Source organism: Rhinoderma darwinii, chromosome 1, assembly GCF_050947455.1.
Source record: "Rhinoderma darwinii isolate aRhiDar2 chromosome 1, aRhiDar2.hap1, whole genome shotgun sequence".
NCBI classification, from domain to species: Eukaryota; Metazoa; Chordata; class Amphibia; order Anura; family Rhinodermatidae; genus Rhinoderma; species Rhinoderma darwinii.
This window is the reverse complement of record NC_134687.1, coordinates 298773430-298794108: the sequence shown is the minus strand read 5'-3', so window position 1 is coordinate 298794108 and position 20679 is coordinate 298773430. Positions and strand designations below refer to the sequence as shown.

The 20679-nt window shown below is 41.8% G+C and overlaps 1 protein-coding gene across 1 annotated transcript in view; it reads right to left on the bottom strand.

Annotated features, from left to right (window-relative positions):
* The window catches only part of LOC142647748 (calcium/calmodulin-dependent protein kinase type IV-like), a 92693-nt gene that overhangs the window by 33674 nt on the left and 38340 nt on the right, over positions 1 to 20679 (bottom strand). Inside the window, exons 6-9 of the mRNA XM_075825388.1 lie at positions 20101 to 20173; positions 18915 to 19005; positions 16561 to 16635; positions 15009 to 15084 (exon numbers count right to left, since the gene is read on the bottom strand). Coding sequence (XP_075681503.1) covers positions 15009 to 15084; positions 16561 to 16635; positions 18915 to 19005; positions 20101 to 20173 — 315 coding nt within the window. The remainder of the gene's footprint in view (positions 1 to 15008; positions 15085 to 16560; positions 16636 to 18914; positions 19006 to 20100; positions 20174 to 20679) is intronic.

Genomic DNA, 20679 nt, shown 5'->3' with positions numbered 1-20679 from the left:
AGCCTCCCACACCAACAACGGAACTGGGCACCACTCAAACTGAGTCCTGCCTCACACACCACCAACGGAGCTCACCTCTCCAGTGGGACCTCACCCTCCACCAACGACCTGCTCCGGCTCCTCACCACAACGACACACTAAGTATCGCCACAGCTACACTTTAACCCTTTCTCCCTGTCATCCCCTGAGAACATCCCTAGTTAACCCTTGCTGCCCCTGGTTATCCCTTGCTGCCCCTGAGTCCCTAGTTAACCCTTAGTGCCCCTCAGTTAACCTTTGCTGACCTGCACATCCCCTGTTCACATCCCCTTGTAACCCTTTCTGACCTACATACACATCCCTGGTTAACCTGCCTGCACGTTTCCATTGTTAACCCTTTACCTGATTATCCCCTGGTAACCCTTTATACTCCACATCCCTTGTTAACCCTTATTGTATAGGGACATTTATATTTAGGAGGGAACGGGACAGAAATAGTGAGAGTGTGTGTATTGTAACGTAACTTATATGTATGTTTAGATAAGTGGGTGGTGGTATAGATTAGGATTGTAATACCTTGTTTATACTGTACCACGTGAAGGGTCAGTGTATTCAATATATATTAAGTTATTATGTGTATTGGGATACACTGATACTATACTGTGATTATTTACTGTGTTTGGTGTATTTTATCTAGGTGCGATTACTTTGTATTAATAAATATTACCTTTAGTTTTAATATACAGTGGTATACACTTAGCAGCAAAGCAATTAGATTGACGTTAATACAAGAGAAATGTAGGGGAACTATACATAACCCTGGTGACCCTGATATAAAGGCGGTAGTAGTAGTGGGCGACACTAGTAAGTGAACCCCGCTATTACCCCACCCCCTTTTACAATGTTCATGAAAAACGGATGGCAAATGGCGGTTAAAAACAGTCAGACGGCTGGGAAATGGATTAAAATTTTGAGACACATTGATGCAAAACAGCCATGGAAAACTGACAATTGGTAACTGCCCTTTTTTACCACATCGTGTGAATATGGCCTTATAGCCCTCTTCACTCTCGCATCACAGCGATCCAGGCTGATAGAGAGAGACTAAGGCTGCGTTCACACTACCTATTTTCAGGCGTAAACGAGGCGTATTATGCCTCGATTTACGCCTCAAAATACGGCTCCAATACGTCGGCAAACATCTGCCCATTCATTTGAATGGGTTTGCCGACGTACTGTGCCGACGACCTGTAGTTTACGCGTCGTCGTTTGACAGCTGTCAAACGACGACACGTAAAATGACTGCCTCGTCAAAGAAGTGCAGGACACTTCTTTGGACGTAATTTGAGCCGTTTTTCTTTGAATTCAATGAAGAACAGCTCAAATTTACGGCCGTTAAAGACGCCTCACATAATGCGAGGAGGAGCAATTACGTCTGAAAACAGTCTGTAATTTCAGACGTAAAAGGCAGCTATCGTGTGCACATACCCTAATTGTTACAGAGCTGAACAGTTCGAGCCAAAACGTCACACCAGGTCGAATAAAGAAACTCACTTTTTTCCTAATTACTTGCAGTGCTGCCTACTTTTGTATATTTATATATATATATATATATATATATATATATATACATATAATAAAAATTACAAAAAAGTGTTTTTGTTTTTTTCAAATTTTTGGTCATTTGTCTGCTCATAATAAAAATTAAAAACATGGAATTAATTAAACTAATCTAGAAAATGAAAGCCTCATAAGTCTTATAAAAAACAAAGCAAAAATTGTTGTGATATTTAAAGTGGTTGCAAAGATTATAGTTTAAAGAAGTGTATATAAAAAATTTACAATTTTACCTGGACACAGGGGCATCAAAGACCCTTGGTCATGAAAGGGTCGCAAAATACAAACGGTCATGTTCATGTAGCCTTAAGGAGGAAGTCAGATCTTAGCTTCTCAACATACTTTACAATGCCAGACATTACAACATATGGGTAAAAGATGGCCTAACAGTATTAACCCCTTCAGGACCAAGCTCATTTTGGCCTTCAGGACCAGCACCATTTTTTCAAATCTGACATGTGTCACTTTATGTGGTAATAACTCTGGAATGCTTTCACCTATCCAAGCAATTCTGAGATTGTTTTCTTGTGACATATTGGACTTTATGTTAGTGAAAAAATGTGGTCGATAAATCAATATTTATTTGTGAAAAACACCAAAATTTCGTGAAAATGTGCAAAAGTTTGCATTTTTCTAAATTTAAATGTATCTGCTTTTAAAACAGAAAGTAATACCACACAATATAGTTACTATTTCACATATCCCATATGTCTCTTTTATGTTTGCGTAGTTTTTTGAACATTCTTTTATTTTTCTACGACGTTACAATGCTTAGAACTTTAGCAGCAATTTCTCACATTTTCAAGAAAATTTCAAAAGGCTATTTTTTCAGGGACCAGTTCAGATGTAAAGTGGCTTTGAGGGCCTTATATATTAGAAAGTCCCCATAAATCACCCCATTTTGAAAACTGCACACCTCAAAGTATTCAAAACAGCATTTAGAAAGTGTTTTAACCCTTTAGGCATTTCTCAGGAATGAAAGCAAAGTAGAGGCGAAATTCACAAATTTTATATCTTTTTGCCAAAATTAACTTGTAATACATTTTTTTTCTGTAACACAGAAGGTTTCATTCAAGAAATGCATCTCAATATTTATTTCCCAGATTCTGCAATTTTTAAAAATATCCCACATGTGGTCCTAGTGTGCTAATAGACTGAAGCACAGACCTCAGAAGCAAAGGAGCAACTAGAGGATTTTGGGGCCTCCGTTTTTTAGAATATATTTTAGGCACTATGTCAGGTTTGAAGAGCTCTTGTGGTGCCAAAACAATGGAAACCCCCCAAATGTGACCCCATTTTGGAAACTACACCCCTCAAGGAATTTGTCTAGGGGTATAGTTAGCATTTTGACACCACAGGTTTTTGCGGAATTTATTGGAATTAGTCTGTGAAGATGAAAATCTACTTTTTTTCTGAAAAAACATAGTTTTCTAATTTTTACTAGGAATAAAGGAGAAAAAGGACCCCAACATTTAAAAGCAATGTCTCACGATTACGGCAATACCTCATATGTAGTAATAAGCTGCTGTTTAGACCCACGCCAGAGCTCAGAAGGGAAGGAGCACCATTTGGATTTTGGAGCACAGATTTTGTTGGACTGGTTTTCGGTGCCATGTCGCATTTTCAACGCACTGGAGGGACCAAAAGAGTGAAAACCCCCCAAAAGTGACGCCATTTTGGAAACGACACCCCTCAAGGAATTTTTCTAGGGGTATAGTTAGCATTTTGATCCCACAGGTTTTTTTGCTGAATTTATTGGAATTAGTCTGTGAAGATGAAAATCTACTTTTTGTCTGAAAAAAAAATCTTCATTTTCAAATTTTTACACAGAATATAGGAGAAAAAGCACCCCAACAATGGTAAAGCAATGTCCTCTGATTACGGCAATACCCCAAATGTGGTAATAAACTGCTGTTTAGACCCACGGCAGTGCTCAGAAGGGAAGGAGTGCCATTTGGAGCGCAGATATTACTGGAATGGTTTTCGGTGCCATGTCGTTTGCAACGCCCTGGAGGGACCAAAACAGTAGAAACCCACCAAAAGTGACCCCATTTTGGAAACTACACCCACAAGGAATTTTTCTAGGGGTGTGATCACTTTTTTAACCCAATAGTGTTTTTGCAGAATCTTGTGGAAATCTGGCATGAAGAATAACATTTTAATTTTTTTTTTCACAAATGCGTCATTTCTAGGAGATATTTTTCCAACATAGTACATGAAACTGATGAAACACACCCCAACATTTATTACCTAGTTTCTCCTGTGTTCAGAAATACACCCACTTAGGCCGTAATCTGCTGCATGCCCACACAGTGTTGCCCCAAAGCAAAGGAGCACCGTTTGGCTTTTCAGGACATAATTTTAGCTTGAATGACTTGATAGGCCCCACTCCATGCCTGTAAAGGATTTCAGCTGGCAGAACGATGTGACAACCCTAGAAGTGACTTTAATGAGTGTTTGTACAGCTAGGTTTTCATAGCCGGAAACATGGGATTTATGTGGTAATTTTTTTTTACAAAGTCTATTATTTTTTGGGCATGGTTGCCTTCCACGGCATATTAACCCGTAGAAGTGCATTTTCCAGTGTATGTAAGTATGTCATGCTAACAAAGCAAATGACTAACAAATGTGTCAGTCCACAGCTGTTAAGAACAGTTAAAACAGGGAGAATTAAAATTAGAACTGTATTGGACTGAAGGGCAATATATTTGAGAACTGGAGGAAAAAGTTTAGATCTTGAGCATGTTCACAGAATGAAGGAACAGGGCTTTATAATGTCACTTCTTTTTTTCTAAGGGACTGGTCATACAACATCTCTTTAGCCCCATTAATCTCTATATCAGAGACTAACGTGCCAAAGGACGTTGGCACACCATTACAGGTCCCTGCCCGGCAAAGTAGGAACCGTAATGTGCGCAAAGCAACCACTCACCTACAGAATATATAAAATGGCAGTGTCCAACACCATCTTTATGGACCGTAAAGGATCACTAATCCCCTAAGATATTGTCAGTTTTCCTGGAAGTATTTTCGAGTCTAACAGGTTGTGCAAAAACTTGAACAAAACAACAAAAAAGCCCATAATGTATTGATCAGGAACAGTTCGTAAATTGAGTAACCTCCAAATGTAAAGAACTATGCCCATATCACCAAACATTTTATAAGAATTACTATAACCGCTTTATATGGCAGAACATAGTTATAATAGTAGGCAAACTCAATAAAATTATAAAAAAAATATATGTATTGAAGAAATATTACATTTATATGAAATTACATTTTTATCTCAATATGCTATTTCAGTGATTCCAACTGACCTTATTTTGAAAACTCTACCCTTCAAGGTATTCATCTAGGGGTACAGTGAGAAATTTGTTAGGGGTTTTTCAAAAATATTTTTATTTGGTGTGACTAATTATAACGTGAAACCACTTTAGGTATTCATCTATGGGTGTAGTAAGATTTTTTGTTTTGTTTGGGCTTCTTTTAAACTATAGTAAGTGGGCACAAATATATGAAAATAAAATTACTCCGCTTAAAAAATCAATTTAGAATTTAAAACAGCTCCGTATTTTCAGATGTTTTTGAGTTTGTGTGTGCACCTAACCTTACTTTCTGACAGGGCTTCACACACCGACTCTCACAAGCTGACAGGAATGAGCCTGTCAGAGCCGGTGATGAGAAGAATCCTGTGTCTTTTATTTACCTATGCTGTGATTGGTCATTCAGTTTTGAATAACCAATCACAACGATCGACGTCACAGGACCACTCTCATTGGTCCTGTGCTGACGAGTGGTGAGTGTCTGTTGTCACTCGCCGCCGCGATCTGCCCCTTGTCACCATGCCATTTGACATGGTGACAGTTTATTGTCGTCACGTAACTGTACATGAGAAGGCGGCAAAGCACCGCCCATTGTCACGTACAGTTACGTGATTGGGCAGGAAGGGGTTAAGCAGGTCGTCAAAATAAACTGGCCAATAAGTGCATTTCTGTTGTTATGGTAATTTGCAGTATCAAATCCCATTCAAACAGTGCAGTTGAAAACCGGCTTATTTTTAGAGCATGCACATTCTTGTTGCGATTTTATACATCTTTCCCTATTAACGTCAATAGGGAAAACTGCGGCATTAAAGCGACCCTCCAGCCAAAAAAATTGACTATACATTGCAAATGTATAGTCAACTTACCTGATGCCTTGCTCCTGAATGATCCAGTCTCCATTCCTGCGTTCTGGTCCCCCACTTTCCGGTATCCAAAATGACCACCGCTATCTCAGCCTTTCCTGAGATCATATTGAATGTCGGAGAAACCCCATTTCCACTGCTCTCCAATAGACCAGTGCTGATAATGGGACCGATGTCATCAGCATTAGTCAATTGGAGTGCGGTGGAGGGTGTGGGGGCCTGTCTCAAACTTTCGATGAAGCTCTCCATAGGAAAGTCAGAGACAGCGGTGGCCATTTTGGATACCTGAAAGTGGGGAACTGGAATGGAGGCCGGATTATTCAGGAGTGGGACAGCAGGTAAGTTGACTATACATTTGCAATATATAGTCATTTTTTATTTTGGCTGGAGGGTCGCTTTAAGTTTTGCATACAGACAGTTCTAAGGTTCTGTTCACACCGCGACTTAAAATCCGACATGGATTTCCGCGTTAGAAATCCGAGGCTAACCCTCGCATTTCTGCTACAAATGTGCTGCTGTGTGTGCAGCAGATCTGCCCAAGGATTAACCCCATTTTCATTATTGACCACAGCATCTTATGTGTTAAATGGCACAGCTGCAACACACTACCGAGTTCAAAATTTCCCCTGCAAGTGTGAAAGTGAGTAAGGTGTGTTTATGTAACTTCATTTTGTATGAAGAATCCATTTTGTAGTTGGAAGTATCTGTGAAAGTATAATTTTAATTTCTTAGTAGTGCTGTGGGTATTTGAAGACTCAACAAGTCATATCTGGTATAAACAGTTTTTTAGTTTTTTTTAAGGAGCTGGCCACTTCCTTGTCACGTACACAATTTCAGTATCAACCCCTTCCCGACATTTGTCGTAAGTATACATCATGGATAGCCAGCGCTTCCCGCAATTTGTCATATACTTACAACAAATGGATGGCACCGGCTCAGAAGCTGAGTCTGTACCATCATCCCCGGGTGTCCGCTGCATGTTACAGCTGACACCCTGCTGTAATGGCGGGGACCAAAGTTAGCTTCGATCCCCGCCATTAACCCCTGAAATGCAGCGGTCAAAAGCGATCGCTACATTTAAGGTGTTTACAGCTCATCGGCAATTGCCGGAGTGTCGGTGGCTGCAATGGCAACCGGAGGCCTAATACCGGTCATTTGGTCTGCCTAGTACAGAAGACTTCCAGGCCCCGTCCGGAGGCAGGGCCTAAAAGGCTTTCATAGCCGACGGCAAGATGGCGCCGGGTGAGGAGATGAGCCGGCGTCATCAGCGGTGATTGTCAGCTGTATGCCATTAACCCCTTAGATGTTTCGATCGCTGCATCTTAAAGGTTGGTAGCAGATCAGCAACAGGAGGTCTAACAATGGCCCACTGTTCTGCTATTATGGAAGCCGATTAGGCCCCGCCCGGAGGCGAAGCCTAATCAGCTTGCTGTCAGTGAACGACTGACAGATCTAATACATTGCACTATATAGCAGTGCAAAATATTAGAAAATAAATCAGACAGTTGGACCTTCAAGTCCCCTAGTGGGACGAAAACTGAGTGTAAAAAAAAGTGAAAAAAATATATAATAAAATTTTCAAGTGATACAATAAAACACAATCGCTCTTTTTCCCTTATCAAGTCCTTTATTATTTAAAAAAATAAACCATACATATTTGGTATTGCCGCGACCGTAACGGCCTGAACTATATAAATATTATGTTGTTTATTCCACGCGGTGAACGACGTAAAAAAAAACTTGAAAAACAATTCCAGAATTTCAGTTTTTTGGTCACTTTGCCATACAAAAATTAGAATAAAAAGTGATCAAAAAGTATCCGCATGTGTCATGATGCGCGGACCCACTGGGCTGTACCGCCTTATTGGTATTGCAGTTGGCCAACAGGACATAGGTCAAAGTCTATAGTTCAAATAGGTGTACCTGTGGCAACTTCGGACAGCAGCAAGACAGGCTCGGATGAGACTTTGGCTGCAGGCAGACACCAGGCATGGTGTAACAGGACAGGCGTAGTACTTTGCGCAGCTCGACTCCAACTCTATACGGCACTTGGTTCTGGATAGCACGGGACACAGGATACAGGTAACAGGAACGGGAGCTCTGGGAGCTAGGAAACACTAAGAGACCGTTCGCAGAGACAAACATAGGTAAACAACGCTCAGGCAATGCAGGAAGGGACTGGGCCCCTCTTATAGTCCAGGGTGCTCATGAGCTAATTTGGTCTTTAATTCAGGTGCGCATGCTGGCCCTTGAAGAGCCGGCACGAGCGTGCGCGCGCACCCTACGGGACACAGCAGTGAAGCGGAAGTGAGCGCTGGCGTCTCCTAAGGAGGAGATGGGGACCAGCACTCACTGATCCATGGCTGCGGCTGTCAGGAGGTAAGTAAACCTGGCGGCCATGGGCATTATAGCATGTATCCAAAAATGGTACTTTTAAAAACTATAGCTCGTCTTGCAAAATACAAGCCCTAATACAGCTCCGTCGACTAAAAAATTTAGAAGTTATGGTTCTCAAAACATGGCGACAGAAAAAATACATTATTTTTACAAAAGTAATTTTATTGTGCAAAAAGTTGTAAACACAAAAAAGTGCTATAAATTAGGTATCGCCGGAGTCGTACTGACCCGCAGAGTAAAGTTAACATATAATTTATAACGCATGGTGAACGCTGTATAAAAAAAACTATGCCAGAATTGCGTTTTTTTGGTCTCCTTGCCTTCCAAAATATAGGATAAAAAGTTGCATTTACCCAAAATGGTAACAATAAAAAAAACAGCCCTCATACCACTACGTCTATAAAAAAATACATTTAGTTACAGCTCCAATATTTAAGAAAGAAAAAATATGCAGTTGTGCAGGCCCAAGGGGAACATTTCTTCTGTTTCAAGAAGCGAATTATCAAGGTCCTAAAATTAGGGAACCAGGAAGTGGAGGCCTAAAACATATCTGCTGGAAGCAAGGGTGCCCGTACTATACCAGGACAACACTTTCCCAGTAAGATTCCACAAACTGCAAAGGTTGAGGAGTGTGGACCAAAACGGGGATAAGGAAGGACATTTATCAGTGCGACACTGGCCTGTGCAGAAAGGATTGTGTCACATCGTAACACACATCTATGGATTATTTTATTGTTTACCCCATTATTTTACCACCTGACTATGCCCCTGATGTACTCTGCCTAGCTCACAACGACCCCCACATTATAAATGAAAACACCAGCAATACTCAAACAAAACTACTACCAAGCAAAATCCACGCTCCAAAAGCCAAATTGTGCTTCCTCCCTTCTGAGCCCTACAGCCTGCCCAAAGAGCAGTTTACTTCCACATATATGGCATCACCATACCCGGGAGAACCCCTTTAACAATTTTTGTGCAGTGACACAAGCCGGGCAAGACATATTTGCCAATGAAATGGCATATCTAGGGAAAAATGAAAATGTTTACTTTACACCATCCGCAGCGCATTCATATATGGAAAAGACCTGTGGGGTGAAAATGCTCACTACACCCCTTAATAAATGCCTTGAGGGGTGCAGTTTCAAAAATGGGGTCACTTCTCAGGGGTTTCTTTTATTATTTCACATCAGAGCCTCTGCAATTGTGAACCAATACTTTGTAAATCGCCAAATTAGGCCTCAATTTCGCATGGTACTCTTTCACTATTGAGCGGTCTTGTTATGGTTGCACAAACTGGGCACCCCATATTGGCATATAATAATTTCTGGAAAACACCTACGGGGGTTAACATGCTCACTACATGCCTAGGTGTCGTTTCCAAAATGACGTCACTTCTGAGGGGTTTCCACTGTTTTGGTCCCACAGGGGCTTTGCAAATGCGACATATCGCCAAGAAACCAATCCAGCAAAATCCACTCAAAAAGCCAAATGCCTATCCTTCCTTTCTGAGCTCTGACGTGTGCCCAAACAGCAGTTTATGACCACATATGGGGTATTGCCGTACTCTGGAGAAATTGCTTTACAAATGTTGGGGTTCTTTTTTTCCTTTATTTGTTGAGAAAGTAAGAAATTTTGAGCTAAAACTTCGTCTTGAAGAAAAAGGATTTTTTTTATTTTCACTGCCCCATTTCTAATAAAGTCTATGAAAGACCTGTGGGGTCAAAATGCTTACTATACACCCCTAGATGAATTCCTCAAGGGGTGTATTTTCGTAAACGGAGTAACTTTTGGGTAGTTTCCACTGTACTGGCACCTTAGTGGCCTTGCAAAAGCGACATGGTGCCAAGAAACCAATCAATCAACATCTGTACTTCAAAAGCCAAATGGCGCTCCTTCTCTTCTGAGTCCTTCCGTGTGCCCAAACAGAAGTTTATGCCCACATGTGGTATTTCCGTACTCCAGAGAGGTTGCTTTACAAATGTTAGGAGGCTTTTTTTTCTTTATTCCTTTTGGACAATTTTTTCATTTTCACATCCAAATTCTAATAAAATCTATGAGAAACTTGTGGGGTCAAAATGCTCCTTACACCCCTAGATGAATTCCTTTTGGGGTGTAGTTTCCAAAATGGGGTATTGTTTGGGGTATTTTCTTTGTTTTGGCATCACAAGACCTCTTCAAACCTGACAAGGTGCCTAAAATATATTCTAAAAAAAGGAGGCCCCAAAATCCACTAGGTGCACCTTTGATTCTGAGGCCGGTGTTTTAGTTCCATTAGCACACTAGGGCCACATGTGGGATATTTCTAAAAACTGCAGAATCGGGGCAATAAATATTGAGTCGCGGTTCTCTGGTAAAACCTTCTGTATTACAGAAAAAAAAAGATAAAATATGAATTTCTGCAAAAAAAATAAAATGTCTAAATTTTACCTCTACATTGCTTTAATTCTTGTGAAATGTCTAAGGGGTTAAGAATCTTTCTAAATGCTGTTTTGAATACTTTGAGGGGTGCAGTTTTTAAAATGGGGTGACTTATGGGGGTTTGTATTGTATAGGCCCCTCAAAGCCACTTCAGAACTGAACTGGTCCCTGTAAAAATAGCCTTTTGAAATTTTCTTGAAAATGTGAGAAATTTCTGCTAAAGTTCTAAGCCTTGTAACGTCCGAGAAAAATAAAAGGATGTTCAAAAAACGATGCCAATCTAAAGTAGACATATGGGAAATGTTAATTAGCAACTATTTTGTGTGGTATTCTATCTGTCTTACAAGCAGATACATTTAAATTTAGAAAATGCAAATTTTTGAAATTTTTCGCAAAATGTTGGTGTTTTTCAAAATTAAATACTGAATGTATGGACCAAATTTTACCACTAACTAAAAGTAAAATGTGTTAGATAGGTAAAAGAATTCCAAAGTTACTTCCACATAATGTGCACATGTCAGATTTGAAAAGTAAGGCTCTGTCAGGAAGGTCAAAAGTGGCTGCAGCGGGAAGGGGTTAAACAAAGGAGAAAGCTTTTGATAATGTGCTACCATCTAATTGGTTATGCGTAATAAGACGTGTGTTTCTATTGTGATTTAAGGCCATGTTCAGGTGTGGCAGAATTTTTCCGCTGCAAATATTGGTGCAGATTCGGGGCAATTACGCAACGCATCTGCACCAACATTTGCATATTTAACAGGTAATTCAGACGTTGCAGATATCACAGGGGACTTGCCAGAGATTTTATTTTCTGCATTGCAAAGGCTGAAATACGCAGTGAAATTCCGCTGCTTCTCCACAACATAATGAGCATGCTGCGGAGGGAAAATTCTGCACTGCAGCCTAAATTCCACAGTTATTTTCCGCAACGTCTGAACTAAGTTTCCTAAAATGTATAGAAACAAATGTAAAAACCGGCTGCTGCAGAATTCCACTGCGGACTGTGCGCAGCGGAATTCAACAGCAATTCCGCCACGTCTGAATGTGCCCTAATAGGATGAACCAAAGCCCTGCACTAATGCTGAAGGAGCTATATAAACCGCTGTATTTCCGCAATAAATCAGAGGAGTGCCTGATTCACAAGTTACTAGACTCATATGTTTAATTCCTCTCCAGCATGCTGCCACATTACACTTTAATTAGGACCGTCTGATGAAAGGTCAAATAGCTCAGTTTGCTATCTTATCAAATTCAGTCTAATTAACTACGCCGACACCTGTAACGTGGATTCAGTTTTAACCCCTGACCTTAATCATGCCTCCCAACCGTCCCGGATCCGGTGGGACAGTCCCGGTTTCTCACCGCTGTCCCGCCGTCCCGGGCGGTCTGCAAAATGTCCCGCTGAGCGCTGCAGCTGCATCAAAACAGCCGATCGCTTCTGACAGGCGCCCTGCATGCCAGACGTCTGCAGCAGCGATCAGAAGAAGGCAGGAGTCTTGCGACGGTGTTCTGACTGGGATCGATGCCTGCCCGGGAGTGGACCAGTCCAGTCACCTGACCTGTCATCTGACTTCACCGGTCAGGTGACAGGTCAGGTGACTGGACTGCTCCACTCACGGGCCGGCATAGAGAGACTCCTGCAAGACTCCTGCCTTCTTCTGATGGTGAGTTACATCAAAGCAGAGCGGAGAGTGGCAGCAGTAGGGCCGGCTACCTCTACCGCTCTCTGCTCTGGCGGCATTGTGGCACAAAGTATAAGGGGGAGGGCGGTTGTGTGGCACTATGTACAAGGGAGAGGGGGGTTGTGTGGCACTGTGTACAAGGGGGAGGGGGTTGTGTGGCGCTTACTACAGGGGGGCTGTGCGTGGCGCTATCTGCAGGGGTGCTGTGTGTGGCGCTATGTACAAAAGGGGGGTTGTGTGTGGCGCTATCTACAGGGGGGCTGTGTGTGGAGCTATCTACAGGGGGGCTGTACATGGAGCTATCTACAGGGGGGCTGTGTGTGGAGCTATCTACAGGGGGGCTGTGTGTGGAGCTATCTACAGGGGGTCTGTGTGTGGGGCTATCTACAGAGGGCTGTGTGTGTAGCTATCTACAGGGGGCTGTGTGTGGAGCGATCTACAGGGGGGCTGTGTGTAGTGCTATCTACAGGGGGGGCTGTGTGTGGAGCTATCTACAGGGGGGCTGTATGTGGAGCTATCTACAGGGGGGCTGTATGTGGAGCTATCTACAGGGGGCTGTGTGTGGAGCTATCTACAGGGGGGCTGTGTGTGGAGCTATTTACAGGGGGGCTGTGTGTGGAGCTATCTACATGGGGGCTGTGTGTGGAGCGATCTACAAGGGGGGCTGTGTGTGGCTCTATCTACAGGGGGGCTGTGTGTGGAGCGATCTAGGGAGGGAGCTCATGTGGATGATTTTTCCATTGACCGGTAGCAGAGTTACACAACTGGAAAAAAAAATCCCCATCATGTAACTCTGCTACCTGTCAATTGAAAAGTCATCCATTACAGGGTCTCCCTCTTGACTTTCATTGTTTCAGCCTTTTGGTTTGTCCTGCTGCCGCCGTGATGGGCAAATGTTATACACAAGATAGGAAAAGTAACACAAAGTCTATATATAACCTGAAATATAATATCTGTGATATCCAGACAGTCTAGAGATCCGCAGTGAGAATGTGCGCTTGTTATTTGAAGCAGGATCTGTCCGTGATTTGATGTGTTTATGCGGGATATTAGGCGTGGTTAGGGGGCGTGGCTTAAAATGTCCCTCTTTTCCGAATTCAAAAGTTGGGACGTATGCCTTCAAGAGGCTCTGTCACCACGTTATAAGTGCCCTATCTCCTACATAAGAAGATCGGCGCTATAATGTAGGTGACAGCAGTCCTTTTTATTTAAAAAAACAATCTATTTTCACCACTTTATTAGCGATTTTAGCTTTATGCTAATGAGTTTCTCAACTGACAACTGGGCGTGTTTTACTATTGACCAAGTGGGCGTTGTACAGAGGAGTGTATGAGCACATTTATCGCCTATACATATTGTAAGAGATAAATGTATGATTGCTAGTGACCCCACCACGGGGAGCCTCACCAATCACTAGAATGGGGATCCCGAGCTCTACACCCCCGCAGTGAGTGAATGGAGCGGAGGATGAGTATGCACCCTGCTTTTCCATTCAATGTCTATCGGACTGACGTAAACAACCGAGCGCTGTACTTTGCTGTTTCCGTCGGCCCCATAGACATTAAATAGAGTAGCAGAGCATATGCATGTACGCCGCTCCATTCAAAATCCTCCTCACCTCGATCATACTTTTTTTTTTTTTTTAGTAAAATGGTACGTGTGCTTTCTATGGCGTTTTTGGTGGTGTTTTTTTGCAAATAGTGTTTTACTACCACATTGCAAATCACGTGATTTAAAGCTTTTGTAATGCAAAAATTTGTGTTTGCAACACATGATTTATTCTGAGAAAACAACATATAAAACGCAACACACATTGACACTTGTGTTTTTTTTTAAAAGGAAAAGAGAAACTTTTGGAGGTCTATGGGAGAAAAAAGCCACGAAATGCTTGAAAAAACGCCAAAGTTAGCTTTGCTATGGTTTTGAAAAAACGCCACTGATTCAAAAAACGCAATACATAATAAATTAGAGCGGCACCTAAAAAGACTTCATGTGTGTAGCTCATTTTATATTTCAACATTGACTTTAAAGGGAACCTGTCACCAGATTTCACCTATTGAACTTCACTTATCCCTCACTGGCCGCTGCTATCAAAAGTTCATTGCCATTATCCCCTCTCCTAAACTCCTCCCCCGACTGTAAATAACGGTCTGCAAACATTTTGCGCTTTTTATCGTAATAATCCGGCGTCCCTTTGTGCGCACACACCAGAAGAGGACATCAATTCACAAGCGCAGGATTTTGTGTGCTGGGGGAAGGCGACGAGCTGTCAATCAAAAGTAAGGAGGCCGGGGAAACGCGGAAAGACTTGAGGAATGTAGATATGACTTTTTTCAAACGAAGATTTGACTCTTTTCAAGAGAAGATCTGACTCTTTTCTTCTCATTAGCATACGGTGTGGGAACACTAAAACACTGAATACTAAAGCTACAGAGCCGACTAAGAAGACAATTATAGGTTATATAGAAATGATTTTTCACCCACTACTCCCTGGTATTGCTGGTTTAATAGGTGAAATGCTGGTGACAGGTTCCCTTTAAGCTAACATCTGGCCACAGTGTTTTATGTAAAAAAAAAAGTGCAACAAAAAACGCCACACAAAAAATGTGCATTTTTTTCGAATAATGCTACTTGTGAAGCCACCCTTATGCTGAATTTGCTATTATTTATAACTGAATTACAGCAGATACTTTTCTGTCACAGTAAGACCAGCAAGAAATTCTTACAGGATGTATGTAATAACGCCAATAGACCACATGTCAACTTCAGGACCATATGGAGAACCATGAAGAATTTCTGGTGCTGAAAAAAAAAAAGTTGTATAATTAAGGGCTCTCTTCACATATAGGGGAGATGTATCAAAACTGTGCAAAGTAAAAGTGGAATAGTTGCCCCAGGCAACCAATCCAGTTACTGCTTTCATCTTCCAAATGGCCTCTCAAAAATGAGAAGTGGAATTTGATTGGTAGCTTTGCGCCAAAGCTCCACTATTCCTTTGAACCAGTTTTGATACATCTTCACCATTTTTTATTTTTATTTGGAGTGTGAAAATAATTTACAAAAGGAATTATTTATTCCTAGGCTAGTAATAAATGTTGTTTGGCCAATGATTAAAAAAAGACAAATTTAAATAAGGGGCTGTTCACATCAGTGTTGGCTTTCCGTTCCGGGGTTTCGTCGGAGATTTCCGTCGGGTGAACCCCGCAACGGAAAGTCCAACTGAAACCACAGCTTCCGTTACTGTCACCATTGATATCAATGGTGACGGAAACATTGCTAATGGTTTCCGTTCGTCACCATTCCGGCTGGTTTCTATTTTAACAACGGAATTAATAGCGCAGTCGACTGCGCTATTGATTCCATCGGAAAAACAGAAACATGCCGGAATGGTGACCAACGGAAACCATTAGCAATGTTTCAGTCACCATTGATATCAATGGTGACGGAAACGGAAGCTGTGGTTTCAGTTGGACTTTCCGTTGCGGGGTTCACCCGATGGAAACCTCAGACGGAACCCCCGAACGGAAAGCCAACGCTGATGTGAACAGGCCCTAATTGACAAAAACAAAGTAAAGCTTTGTTTGCATCTGCATCGGGACTCCGTTCATGGGTTTCATCGGAGTTTAACCACGAACAGAATCCAAACTGAGACATACGGAAACCATGGGTTTTCTGTTTGCATTACCATTGATTTCAATGGTAACGGATACGGTGCAAATGGTTTCTGTTTGTCACCGTTGTTTAAGGGTTCCGTTGTTTTGATGGACTCTATACCGTAGTCGACTGCACTATTCATTCCGTCAAGACGATGGAACCCTTACACAACGGTGACAAACGGAAATCATTTGCACCGGATCCGTCACCATTGAAATCAATGGTGATTCAAACGGAAACCTACGGTTTCCCTTTGTTTCAGTTTGGATTCCGTTCGTGGGTTCCCCTGACGGAAAGCTCCGACTGAACCCATGAACGGAGTCGCGACGCAGGTGTGAACGAAGCCTCAGGCTTTATGCACACAGTCATGTGTAAGATATGTATCACGTGGATCCTAAATATAGCCGTCAAGTATCTCAATGTAAATGGCCCGCAATATGATGCACAAAACAGTTCCATTTGTGCACCGTTTTGCTTCTTGAAATGCAAACAGTTATGTGCATAACACCTAACAAAGTATACACCTTTCTATGTTATAAATAAGTACTTTATATTGTAATGTCTAGAAATGACTGTATACTCCATTTTATATGAATTGTCCAATGATGTTTATTATTTACTTACCACAGTAACCTGGTGTTCCACATACAGTCTTCATAGCTACCTGGTCATCAATAATCTTAGATAGACCAAAGTCAGCTTCAACAATAAAAAATAAAAAATTATTGATAAATAATTAAAAAGATTATTACGTTCTAATTGTAACAAGATAATTTTATCACAATCTTCTTGGGTAAACAGTCTCATGGCAGCAGACACACATGAAATTCAGTCCACAGCAGGAGTTTCTGTTGAGGCTGGGTTCACACGACCATGTTACGTCCGTAATGTATGGAACGTATTTCGGCCGGAAGACTCGGACCGAACACACTACAGGGGGCCGGGCTCCTAGCATCATAGTGATGTACGATGCTAGGAGTCCCTGCCTCTGCGTGGAACTACTGTCCCGTACTGAAAACATGATTACAGTACGGGACAGTTGTCCTGCAGCAAGGTAGGGACTCCTAGCATCGTACATAACTATGATGCTAGGAGCCCATCTCCCTGCACTGTGTTCGGTCCGGGTCTTCCGGCCGAAATACGTTCCGTACTTTACGGACGTAACATGGTCGTGTGAACCCAGCCTTAAACTGACCTTAGCCAGTTTTTCATATTCACACAAATGGTGCAAAGAAACAGATGCGTTAAACAAAAATAATAAGGCCTGTATGACACTAGTATGTAGTGCTATTCTTCCCTACAAATTGACGGAAACCTTGACGGAACCTGAAGGGCCCCAATGTAAAACAATGGGATTAGCTGGGGGCACCCCTGATATCTGACAGATCCGGCACTGCGGTGTGGCTTCAGTTAGAAACCGAAGCCGTGATGTGAACAGAGTGTTAACAATATATTATAAACTGATAGTCAAAACGTTTTTGGCCTCATGCACACAACCGTAGCCATGTGCATGGCCGTGATTTTCAGGTCGGCCGGGGGCGGAGTGTCACCCGAGAGCTGCCCGCAAATCGCTGGCAGCGTCCATTAATTTCTATGAGCCTGGACAGCAGAACATGGCCGTAATAAGACATGTCCGTTCTTTCTACGGTCCGGGCTCCTGGGCCATGCACGGACCGTGAAAACCACGGTCGTGTGCATGGGCCCATAGAAATGAATGGGGCCGCAATTCTCCCGTGGATTTTCAGCGTTTTCAGCGTAAAAAGCTATGCTTAGGCTTTATGCCTATAAGACACATCATTTGAGCTATGGCTACCCCATAAATAACAATAGGATATTCTAATGAATGCATTTCTATAATTTTATTTTAGTTTTTTGTGAGAAAACTGTTGTGCTGGGGTATTTCTTCTACAGGTGTAATGATCAAGGGGAGATATTCCGGACTCCCATCCATTCACCATTAATCGGTGGTTCAGCATGTGATGCTGGTGCAGGCGGACATTTCCCTGGGCCATGTTACCTCTCCTGCCCAGGAAGACCAAGTGTGCCGGCTAACCCCTTCACACTGAGCGCTACGTTGCCATCCACCTGTCTTACCCCTTTCTCTCCTGGCTGCGTTTTCTCATCAGACCCACGGCTGCACTACCATGGCGGAGCCATACCTTGAGGAATTCTATAGTGTGGTAACTATTAGTCTGTCTAAGGTCTGAAATAATGTGGGAGTTGAGTTCTGTGGTCAGGATTAATTTGGTCGTCGAGTCTAGAGTCTAAATTGATTTGTGGGTTGAGTCTGGGGTCTATTGCAACAGTCCACAATATCACAACATATTAGTGCTGTAGCTGATAAGAACATTATTTGAAAGAGTTGCTAGACATGCAGTTCCCTAATGTGAAATGTATAGGCGTCTAGTTTAAAAAAACAAAACATTTTTATATAACCTATTAGTGTATTCTGAATTAATAGAAAGGGGTCGCCTGTTCAGGACCCTCATCTATTAACCAGAATGGAGAGCAGCTACAAAGAGTCTCTCACTCTGAAGGACCTAGCAAATCCTTACATTACCTAAGCAGCCCATTGCTTTTTGCCAGGTTCCCAAACAAATAACAGATGATCACTGGGGGTCCCAGCAGCAGGACGATCTGACAACGTATTTTTAGGGGTCCTTCTACTAAAGAGGGATTGTCCAAAGCAGACTTCACAAGTTCAGGTCTGGATATTGCTGCTCTGTTCTTATATGCTAGTGAGTGGAACAACTGAAGCATTAAGTACGTGTTGTGCTACTTTTCCCCGGAGACTAAAACATTCTAGTGGCATTTTATGGGTGAATTCACACGTGGCAGATTTGTTGAAGAAATATCACATTTATTTGAATGGAATTTGCAATAATCCATGCACCAATTGCAGAAACAACCCCATTCCGATGTATGGGACGTATTATATATTGTAATGCTTACAGCTTAAACAAAGAAATGAACTTTACCAATTTTAAGAAGGGAATTTGGAGACATATCAGCATAGAGGAGATTCTCTGGCTTGAGGTCACGGTGAACGACTCTATTTGCATGCAGATACTAAAAATACAAAAAAAAGTATAGTAGGCTTATTATAAAAACCTAATTGAAGCAAATTAATCTACTATTATTTTATGTAAGTATAATACCTGTTTTATTTTTTGAAATCTCTTTTTATTTGTTTAAGTCACAAAATACTGAGACTTCGTAAAAAAAACAATGCAGAGACAAAAGACAAGACATGAGAATGAACCTGTTTTATTTTTTATTCCTTTTTAAACTTGATGGTACAATACTATTAAGGCCTTATTCACACAAACGTGTCCGTTTTGCGCGCGTAGAAAACGCAGCGTTTTTCCTGCGTTGCAGTTCCGTGTGACATCAGTGTATGGTGCTTGACACCAGTTTTTACGCGCGTATGTCATCCGTATGTCATGCGTTTTTTGCGTCAGCAAAATAAAATGAAGGAGGTGGTTTTCTTTTTCTAATTTCTTTAGCAACTGTTGCGTGAATCACGCACAGAACACGGATGTGCGTCCGTGTGCTGTCCGTGATTTTCACGCACCCATTGACTTCAATGGACGCGTGATGCGCAAAAGGCACACAAGTATAGGACATGTAGTGAGTTTCACGCAGCGGACACACGCTGCGTAAAAAACACTGAATGTCTGAATGGCCCCATTGACTTGCATAGGTCCGTGTGACGTGCGTTATTTTCATGCGCGTAACACGGACGTGAAATACGCTCGTGTGAATTAGGCCTAACTCCCCAGTTGTAATTGCTAAGAATAGATCTGAAGGTACTAAAAGAATGTGCAGTATGATATTTCATCTTCTCACTCCTCTATGTAGTGCGTTTCATTGACAACTTAGGCGTTAATAGTTTATACCAAACGAGGTAACATGCAGGAAAGAAACTGTCTATTGTCATGAAAGAAACAATAGGTTTTTAATAACTGTGCAGCAGGTCACCACTTGTTCTAGGTAGTCAGGCTTGGATCAGGTCACATAGATATCCATAGGTCCATCTACATTGGGGTCACATTAGCATTTTGAAGCCAGAATTTATTCTAAAAATGGCAGTAAGTGTAGAAACGCAACTGTAATTTTCATTTATCAAGTTTAATATTGTAGCTATGATCAATCTAAACTCACAGCAACTGCTTCCAGGATCTGTTGTACAACACTGGCTGCATCTCTTTCACTGTAATATCCACGTTCCACTATCCTAGGCAAAGAAAAAAATACTAGTGAAGATTTACCATACTGCATCTCCATTTGCCTCCATTCTTACAAATCTGGCAGAAATAAAATTACATGTTCATTCAGATGCTGTATGTACGGAGTTATTCTTCCCTACAAGCATTTCTTCAAGGGAGAATAGCTCTGTACATACGACACCGTCAGTGCATGAGGCTTTCGAGAGATCTGTCAGCCATGACTTTTCCCTTCAAATTATGTGCTCTGGAAAAGATAGAGTTAAAAATTTCAAACACTGTAGACAGGTACAACTGCTATTGGGCTTGTTTACCTCATTAGAATTTTGTTTTAATTTTTTCCTTTCCAAAGCGCACAAGCTCAATTTACACCAGGTAAATCTTCTGATGTAAAGGTCAATGTGCCCATACATAGAGATGTGGCAGCTGGTTAAGAAAACGAGACCACCAGCTACTAATGTGTCCATACACTTTAATGTGAAAATGTGTGACAAAACGGTGTCATTTTGGCATACAT